This window comes from Platalea leucorodia (assembly GCF_965183815.1).
Source record: "Platalea leucorodia genome assembly, chromosome: 7".
NCBI classification, from domain to species: domain Eukaryota; kingdom Metazoa; phylum Chordata; class Aves; order Pelecaniformes; family Threskiornithidae; genus Platalea; species Platalea leucorodia.
In genome coordinates this window covers 31,320,554-31,330,600 of record NC_138829.1, presented here as the reverse complement: position 1 = coordinate 31,330,600, position 10,047 = coordinate 31,320,554, and the positions used below count along the sequence as shown (strand labels likewise).

General features: G+C 42.8%; 1 protein-coding gene across 2 annotated transcripts in view; it reads left to right on the top strand.

Moving 5' to 3' along the window:
* The first annotated feature begins 724 nt into the window (after positions 1-724).
* Positions 725-10,047, top strand: part of SCFD1 (sec1 family domain containing 1) — a 55,674-nt gene continuing 46,351 nt past the window's right edge. The window contains exons 1-6 of one of the 2 annotated variants that reach the window (XM_082316740.1): positions 725-783; positions 5,229-5,299; positions 6,171-6,259; positions 7,265-7,355; positions 8,146-8,268; positions 9,435-9,522. In XM_082316740.1, the coding sequence (XP_082172866.1) occupies positions 753-783; positions 5,229-5,299; positions 6,171-6,259; positions 7,265-7,355; positions 8,146-8,268; positions 9,435-9,522 (493 nt within the window). In that variant the 5' untranslated portion in view covers positions 725-752. Of the gene's footprint in view, positions 784-5,228; positions 5,300-5,612; positions 5,716-6,170; positions 6,260-7,264; positions 7,356-8,145; positions 8,269-9,434; positions 9,523-10,047 lie in introns of those variants that run through there. The other variant, XM_082316741.1, reaches the window with a different exon arrangement.

The window sequence follows — 10,047 nt, the reverse complement described above, 5'->3', positions numbered from 1 at the left end:
GGATCCAGCCCAGCGGCTCCTGCCGCTGCAGGATGTCTCCAAGGGCACGGTGTAAAGGAATGGAGAACCGAAGGAGGGCTGCTTGTTGGTATAGGCTACCTGAGCCAGAGACAAGCAAACATCACGGATTTTCCTTTTCAATAACTCACTAAAACTTGATTGCTTTATTTGTAGCTAGCTGCTTGTTTTTGAAACGTCAGTCCTTAATCTAAGCGCCTCGGAGCTGCCCTGGTTGCACTTAAGCTGTTTTCCAGGGCTTGTTTCAGTTATCTCTGCTTGAAAATCCAGTTGGAGCAGAGCAAAAACTGTTCATGCGACTTTTTGCTCGGGAAAAAGGGTGGTGCTCTTTGCCACCCTTACTGTCTGAAAGCTCTCATCCTGTTCTTGTTCTCACCTGGGGAGAAGCACAGGTCCCAATTTTAAACCGTAAGATGCAATCTCTTAATTACAGCTCCCCCAAGAACGGGGGCTGGTTCTAGGCCTGCCGGGGGCTGCCTCCGGGCGGGAGGCACCACCTCCCCCGTGCTGCGGCCTGCCGGGGCGAGGAGAGCGGAGAGCTGTGCCGCCGCTGCCGCCGAGGGCCGACCAGACCGACCAGGCGGCGGCGGCACCGCACCTGGCGGCGCCCGGGCAGGGGCGGAGCGGGGGCGGCCGGCGCCCGCCTCCCGCCGCCGTAGGGGCCGCCACGTCGGCCGGCGGCTGCGTACGCGGCAGTGGGCGGGGCGCCGCGGCCGGGCTGGCGGGGCAAGAAAATGGCGGCCGGCATCCGGGAGAAGCAGACAGGTAAGCGGCGTCCCGCGGGCTCCGTCGCCCGGCGCGGCAGCTCCCCTTCCCGGGGCTCGGGGAGGGAGGGAGCAAGGCCAGCCGCACGCTGCGGCCGGGGGCTCCCGCCTGCCACCCCCGGCGGGGCCCCGGGGCGGGATGTGGGCGTCTCCGCGCCGCCTCGCCTCCGCCGGGGGGTTCGCGCCCTCTCGCCCGGCTTGGGTCTCCCGGCAACGGGACGGCGGCCTTGTCTCTTCTCGTACCCCGGCGGCCGCTGGAGCGCCGCTCAGCTGCCTCTGCAGCGGCGGGCCCGGCGGAGCGGGGCTCCGGGGGCCTCCGGCCGCAGCTGTTGCCGAGGGGGTCCGGCCCCGCTGTGGGGCACGGGGCCGTGGATGCGCCCTGCCCGGGCGGCGGCGGGCCCAGGCCCAAGGGCCGTGGCCGCAGGTGCCGCCGTGGTGTGGAAATCGCCCCCGGGGAGGGGCTTGCGCGGGCCCGGCCGTGAGCGGTGCCCCTCTCCCGCGGCCCTGGGGAGCGGGTTGTGCTCTCCCGCCGCTTCAGCTTCCTTTCTGCCCGTGGCAAGGAGGTGTCGTTCAATGGTGCAAAAATAAGGCTTCTGTTGTGATGCTCCAGTTAAGACAATGCGGGGGCCTCGGAGCGTGTACGGACCGTCAAGAAACTGAGAAGACGAGATTAACACCCACAACTAATTATGCAGGAGGTTTTCTGTGTGCAAAGGGTTAGTTATTCAGCCCCTCCTTGCACATTACTACAAGTTCATAACTGACTCTTCTCTGTCTTGATGCTACTTTGTGGAGCCTTGAGCCACCCGTTTGAACATACTCCTAAAGCGCAGAGCAGGTCGACTCTGTAGTCCTCTACTTCCCTTGCTTGCCAAAGTTTTTGTCAGCAGTTTGAGCTGTAATCTTGTCACCTTCTCCTTGACAATTTCAGTGTCTTTCTGGTGGTGTAGAGGATTCTGGGTGCATTTATTTAACATGAAATGTCTAAAATAATCTGCCTGAAAATTTCAGTCCAAATTTGTGTGTGGACCTTAAAGATTTACTTCTGTTGCCCATCTTCTTTTTGTACCAGAAGTCTGCTTTCTGTAATCTCATTCCTGTGGCCATCTACCATTAAGAGTGCTATTTGATGTTCCTTTGCAATCCTTTACTTCTCTTTGCTACCTTGCCGATAAAGCCCCCTGTCTTTGTGCCTTTATTCCGTACAGCTTTATTCTTTTTTGTTGTGCTTCACCTGGTTACTTGATTATTTCAGTCAACGTTTACCACTGAACCCATGTTGTCTTCCATTGGGGAGGTCATTTGCAAGGAAGTAGATGGAACAATTAAAAGATACTCAGAAAAAGGAAAAGATTTATCATTTAGTGTTTGTATTACCATCTACATTCACCATCTGTTGTGACCTTTATCCTGGTTCATAACCAGTCAAAGCATATAATTGTGCAAGCACAAAAAAAAAAAATGATCCTTGCCCCAGAGTGTATTCAGCCTAAATGTAAATGAAATGGCAATATAAATACAAAAAAAAAAAAACCAGAGACTTGCCAAATGTTTGTCGTGATTGTCACAACACAGCACTAGTCTGATTGCTGTCTTCCTCAGTAGAGAGCTTATGTCAAGTTTTAATGTAAAGGGTAAACTCTACAAAGCAGCTGCTTCAGATCCAGTAGTACCAAAATACGTAACCATGCAACTTTATGCAACATTGCTCGTATAACTGAAATGTGTGGAAAGTGTCACTGGCAGTGAGGGAGCAAAGGCTCCAGGGGCAGTCTGTAATCAGTTTGCAGGACTGCTCCATGGTGTTAAAAAGAAAAAAAGAAAAAACATTGAGCAAGTGGAGGGGTGGATTCCAGGGAGACCCAGCACTGACTCCTAGCTTGCTTCCTCCCATGGTCAAGTTTCACTGCTGGTAAGGTGATTTGAAAAGGCAGCACACAGTAGGAGGAGACAGACAGACTGTGAAGGAGGACTTTAGAAACATTGCCTGGGCATGGATGGATGGTGTTAGGAAAGCCAAAGTTCAGCTGGAGTTGAGACTTGCAGCAGATGTCAAGAGCAATGAGAAGAGCTTCTGCTGCAACATTAGTAGTGAAAATATGAATAAGGAAAAAGGATGGAGCCGGTCATTTAGTGGTGATGGACACAGATAAGGCTGAGGTACCCAATGCCGCCTTTGCCTCGGTCTTCACCAGCAAAGGCCTCCCAGGCCTTTGTGTCACTGTGGAGTCAATCATGGAGTGAATCCTCTTGGAAAATATTTCTCACCATGTGAAGGAGAAGGCAAGCATGGATTTACGTATGGTAAATCATACCTGACCAGCCTGATTGCCTTCAGTGATAAAATGACTGGATTTGTAGGCAACAGGAGAGCAGAGTATGTCATTTACCTTGACTTCAGCAAGGTTTTTGACGTTGTATTCTTGTATCCAAGTTAGGGTGTTATGGGCTGGAGGGACGGACAACTAGATGAGTAAAAAAATGGTTGGATGGTCAGGCTCAGAGGGTTGTGGTTGTGATTGTGGTTATGATTAATCAGACACGCTATACCTGGAGGCTGGTAACAACTGGAGCACCTCATGGGTCTATCCTGTGACCTGTCCTGTTTAAAATCTCTGTCAGTGACCTGGAGGAAGTGTCACAGTGCATTCTCATTAAGCGTCCAGGTCACAGCACACTAGGGGAATCGGTTAATACACTCTAGGGCAGAGCTGCCACTCACAGGGACCTAGATGGGCAAGAGGAATGGGCCAACAGGAACCTTATGACATTCAACAACAATGAATGTAAATTCCTGCACCTGGAAAGGAAGAACCCCTTGCAACGTACAGGCGACAGCACAGGGGACTGGCAGACTGGAGAGCAGCTCCGCTGAAAAGCCCATTAGGGTTCTTGGTGGACAGCGAGCTGAACATCAGCTCACAGCGTGCCCCCACCTAGCAGCGTCCTGAGCCATATCCACAGGAGCACAGCCAGTAGATCGAGGGGAGTGATGATCCCCCCCTACTCAGCCCCAGGAGACCACATCTACATACCGTGTCCAGTTTGTGGCTACCAGTACAGGAAAGGTGTTTGTCAGTTGAAGGGAGTTCAGCAAACGACTACCAAGATGGTCAGGGGCTGGAGCGCTTGCCCTGTGAGGTGAGGCTGCAGGACTGGGGCTTGTTCAGCCTGGAGAAAAGGCGGCTTCAAGGGGGGGGGCTAACAGCAGTGCCCCAGTACCTAATGAGGATGGCACTGAGAAGATGGAGCCAGGCTCCTTGGGGTGCTATATGGCAGGAGGGTGAGGAACAACAGGCATAAATTGAAACGAGATATTAAAACTGGATATAAGGAGGAGCTTTTTCACCACAAGGGCAGTCACTGCCACAGGTTGCGCAGAGTGGTTGTGCCATCTCCATCCCTGAAGGTTTTCAAAGCTTGACTGGATAAATCCCTGAGCAGCGTGGCCTGGCCTCACAGCTGACCCTGCTTGAGCAGGAGGTTGGACTGGAGATCTCCTGATGTCCTTTCCAGCCTGAGTTGTCCTGTGATACTGTAAACCCCAGGGGAACTGCACTGAGTACACTTACAAGCCTCATTCAGCCAAAGAGTTTGAAGTTAACCATTTCTGCTGCTCTCCATTTATGAGCAAATAGGTGTACATTGCCCTGATTTCTGAAAGTTTTTCCTCTTTGTAAAGCTTTGTGATGATTTTGTTTATGAGTTTGAAGAGAATAGCCATTAACTTATACTGATGCAAATAGTCTTTTGCTTCTAGTCAAAGATGGGAGAAGAGCACATAGTGTATTGTTTAATCAGATAAATGAGGAAGGACTCCTTACTTAATAGATTTATAAGTTAGAGGTAGGTGAAGGAATCTGCTTTGGTTTCTGTGTTGAATGGGAAGTTAAATGAATGCTTATTCCTGTTTCAAAGTGTTTTCCTGCTGCAAATTAGGGGTATTTTTGTACCGCTTAAAGCAGCAGTTTCTTGCTATGAGTTCTCAAAATGTTTCAAAATGCGTATCAGTTTTAGTTAGGTGAAAAGGTATTTTTTTGCTTGTGTGTATACTGTTGTTCCTGTAGGGTGGGAAAAGCAGATCAGGGGAATAAAGCAAACTAGTTCCTACTGTACAGAATGCACCTTCAGGAAGATACTGGAATTATTTTTAAGGCAAACTGGCAGAATATAGCCCGTATAACTAAGGAGAGAGATTCTTTCTCCATGTTTTGGGAGTTGCTTCTTTTCCTTTTGCAGTGTCTTCCGGAGCCCATAAATTCTAGCAGATGTGTGCCACTTGTCAGTCAAAGCTGCATAAAAAATAGTGCAAATGTGACTTGTTGCATTTGTATTTTATGATGGTTTTCCTCTCAAATGAAACATATAATAAAATCCTGGTAATGTGTTTAATCTCTATTGTTGAAATGTAAAGAGAGTAAAGCATTATTCTGCTTTATTTTCCAGTGGCTTTGAAACGTATGCTGAACTTCAATGTTCCTCCTGTTAAAAACAGCACAGGAGAACCAGTATGGAAGGTAAGAACTATTTGAACAGGAATAGCAGAATTTTATAGTGTTCAAAAAAGTTCAGATATTCAAATTTTAACTAACTCAAGTATCTTCTCTATGTTCTTCACTTGTACAAAATATTTTTTCCTGTGCATTATGAATATACAGAATTGAATACCAGAATTACTTAGAAAAACATATATTTGAGATATTGGCTGCTTGAAGACCTAATGACTCGTTCTTTAGGCAATATTTTAATGAGGAACTGAGGAGGACATTTCTGGAATATACTTGGGTTTCATTGATACCTGTTGGCAGAAACTTACATGATACCTTACAGGTGAACTCACAGACTCAGAAAGAAGCCCATAGAAAGGGAAGAACTATTGATAGCCTTAAGTTTAGGACAACTGAGCTCAAGCTACCTTTATTAGCTTTAAAAAGTAAGTAATTTGTGAGAAGTTTTTGCTACTACAAAGCATATATTCTGTCTCTTCATCCATTCTGTTGTCTTTTTTTTTTTTTTTTGCTAGTTCCTTTTTTTCCCTCTCTGCTTCTCCTTTTGTTTCCTCCCAAATACAGTCAGAGAAATTCTGCGCTTAGAATAACAAATTTATGACAGCGGATTCCTGTTTAACTGACGCTTTTCTGGAGGTGGAAGTGATGAATTTACTTCCCTTTATCACTGAGTTTCTTTTCATTCTTTTTTTTTATGTATTAGTAAGCAGAAATGGAAGCCCACGACAAATTAATGATGTATTATAAATTGGTAAATATTTAGCACTTTTCAGGTTAGGACAGTAGTTCCTTAAACCTGAATTCCTGTATGTACTGTATCCTGTATTCTACTGTATGCACTTTTTACACCACTTTGTAAAAAGATGTGTATCTATTTCAGGTTCTCATTTATGACAGATTTGGCCAAGATATAATCTCACCCTTGCTGTCAGTGAAAGAGCTGAGAGATATGGGCATCACTTTGCATCTGTAAGTAAAAAAATCGGGATTTTTCTTTTTGCTAAAAAGAACTTTAATATTCCCCCAAAATTATAAACAAAACATTAAAAATAATTTGATGAGTAACTACTAAAATAAAGATTATGCCCTGACTTGTTTCTAAACTCAGGTGGTATTCAGAATCAGGGAGTGGAAAGGTCATTCCAGTAGGATTTCTTAGAGGAGGCCCCTGCTCAAAAATAAGAATTATCCAATAGGTGTTTTGGGGAATCTGTCTGTACAATTCCCTCTGTATTCATATATCTTAAAGTTATTTTGGCACAAACTGTTTCATGAGACGGTGCATATTCTCTGCTTGTCTCTTTGCACACAGTTTTTAATTGTCTCTTGTCAAAGATACGGAATCTTTAAGTATTATTTTAAGAGATTTCCCATTTTTCTTTCTCTGGATTACGTTTATTTAGTTCATTGTCATTCCTTAGCTGTGGTTATAGCCATGGAGGATCTTTGAAGATACATTTGTCTTTTTCAAAAGTTTATTAACTTTTACTAAGTGAAGGCTAGAAATGGAAACACAGTTTAACATGTTGACATATCAGCAGAAATGTGAGAGAAACGTGTAAGCAAGCACCTTGCCTGTCTTCGTTTTAATGAGCAGGAAAGGTAAGTTTAATAGTATGAGATATGCAGGATTTTTGTTATCATGGCAACAATTAATAATTGGTATATGAACTTTGTGGATGCAGTGTTTTACCTTCCTTTGAACAGATTAATCTATTTTTGAAGATTTGCAAAGCCTTTTCTCAAGCTTTGAATGAACTTCGGAGACCTCTATTAATATATTCAGCCAAAAATTATACAAATGTGATTTTGCTATTTTTTCATGTTTTATTTTTGCTGAAATCTAGCTAAGTATAGGGAGAAATTGTAGGAAATTAAATGTGTCTGTATAAATAAATAATTTCTTTAACTTTTATAATTTTATAAAAATCAGAGGAGGAACTCTATTAGAGATGTATTTTTTCTTCCTTGCAGGCTTTTGCATTCAGATCGCGATGCTATTCCAGATGTTCCAGCTGTTTACTTTGTAATGCCAACAGAAGAAAATATTGACAGAATGTGCCAGGTAACTTGCATGCTTAATGTTTCAGAGGAGTGGAAGTGACAGAGGTAGACTGTGTGAAGTAATCCTGCACTCACCAGAGTGTGATTGTTCTAGATCTAGTTCTTGTGCGTGTCTGAACACCTTTGCTTACATTTTTTATATATTAGCCCATATTTGTCATAAAAGTATTACCCAAAATTTTTACATGCAAAACTTCAATTTCCCAGAAAGTAGAAGGGTAAATACATCTTCTGTGTTTTGGAGAGAGAGTTTTGGGAGTGAAAAGACAAGAGGCAGTGGGCACAAATCAAAATATAGGCAATTCCATTCAAACATAAGAAAAAGCTATTTTAATGAGGGTGGCCGAATGCTGGGACAGACTCAGCTGGACACAATCCTGAGCCACCTGCTCTGTTTGACTCTGCTTTGAGCTGGGGGCGTTGGACTAGGCTAACCTCAGTTTTTCACATTGTCTGGGAGGAATTGATGGAAGGTTGACATCTTCACCAAAGGAAGGAAGAAGAGCAAAAGGTACTTTTGGTCAGCGGTAAGGTGTGGAGTAGCAGTTGCTACCTGATAGCTTAAATTTCATTTCCTGGTTTTTGCAGTTCTGTGTTAGGTTAGTTATATCTAGTTATGTAGTCAAAACACTGCATACAGGGCTGTATGAAGACAGCTAAGCACTTCCAAAAATTTAGTTTGACTGTGGATAATTGGAACATCACATAGTAAAAGTAAGAATGTTTTTTAATTAGTCAGAAATGTATTAGTACTTATTCAGGAAAAAGGTTGTGGTTTTCCTTCCTTTTAGGATCTTCGAAACCAGCTTTACGAATCTTATTATTTAAACTTTATTTCTGCTATTTCAAGAAGTAAACTGGAAGATATTGCAAATGCTGCCATAGGTGCTAATGCAGTAACTCAAGTGGCTAAGGTAAGAAAATCCCCCAGTCTCTAATGTTAAAGATACTACCATTACAGGTGTTATTGCATTCTTACATGGCCACTTCGGTGCCATACACAGCTTTTCTGACTCAATCATGAATAAAATAAATGTTTAGCTAGATTCAGTGTCAGGCATAGATTTACTGGAGGGAAAAAAGGGAATCTGAGGTCATCTCAGTAATGCAGCTTAGTACTACGGCTTAGTCAAAAGTCCAAGTTCTGCAAGACCTTTGTGCTACATGATAAGAGGGGAAATACAGTAGTTTCAGAGTATTCCTGATCTCATCAGCTCAATGAGTGCGTCCAGTGCATATATAATGGGGTGGGGGTTTTAGCTCATAAATACACAAAAAGTGCAGTATGAGTGCAGTTGTCATTCTGTTATTCAATACACTCCTGTAGCTTTATGATTTAAAGACAGGTGTCAGGTATGTACCCTCTTATTTTTGTTGAATGCCTGTACCAAAACCTGCAAATTATTCACTAATTATTTTTATATATCCTTAAATACATTCACTTTTTCTCACTCCTGTTAGGGACTACTACTGGCGTGGGAGAAAGAAACTGTTGTGACGTGAAATGAAAACTACTAGTAGTGTTTAAGCCTTAGGTCTTCAGCAGGAGTAAATTGGTGTAGCACTGTGAACTAAGTTTCCTAAATCTATTTTTCTGTTACGATGTACCGTTAACAATTTTTGCTATAGAGAGGTGTAATTTTTTCCTGAATGTACAGGTATATTAAAGAAAAATTAAAATTCGTCTGTTATGATCTCTCATGGTGTAGATATTGCCCTCTTTCCTCTCTCCTGCCTGAGAGCTCAGCACTGTATATGTTGTAGTCCTTAATATTAATGAAAAATAAACTCATAGTATTATAATGTCTTTCATATGTGTTTTTTCAGTGATGATTGGCTACTAAAAATTTGTCCACAGAAATACTTGGACTGTTTTCTTTTAGCACTTTTCAGGTGCTCTAACATTTTGTGTTGTCACTCAATCCTTACACAGGCTTTTTAATTTATACATTATATCTTGCATTTATTTCTTCTAATAGGTAGTTCTGTAAAAGGTTCAAAAAGAAGACGCAATAAATCACAGATAGTTTTTTTTATGCTTCATTCTGGACTGTTCTGACCATTATTCCTTGCTTTCTAGGTGTTTGATCAATATCTTAATTTTATTACTTTAGAAGATGACATGTTCGTATTGTGTAACCAAAACAAAGAACTTGTTTCCTATCGAGGTAAGTAAAGTTTGTGTATATAAAAAAAAAAGTTGTAGCTAATACCAAGCAATGATTTTATTTTGCTTTGATCTGCTCAGAATTCAGGATAATGTTAGATGTGTAGTTTAAAGTCATGAAGGAAGCAGTTCTTAGATATTAATTTCAGCATCTTTACTACACGGCTATTGTAATATTGAAAAATAATTATGTGTTTTTAAATAACAAATTTAGTAAAGCGAAACTGCAGTATATACATATATGGATAGTAGGGCTTTTTGCACATGGAATAATACGGGAAAAATTGCATCTTGTTTACGCCTGTAGATGGACACTGTGGGTGGCTGCTGTGTTTAGGCACCACTATTTAGTCATGATCCCTTCTGCAGTTCTTAAGGAATTAAGTATTTTGTTTCTGTGTGAATGGCCAGTTGGAAAGTTACTGTAAGGAATGCAAAGCAAGAAAGATGACTTTAACTGATAGAGTTTTTTGTATCTTCTAGACAGTGACCAGTCAGTACCTGCTTTTCTTATTCAAGACATGAA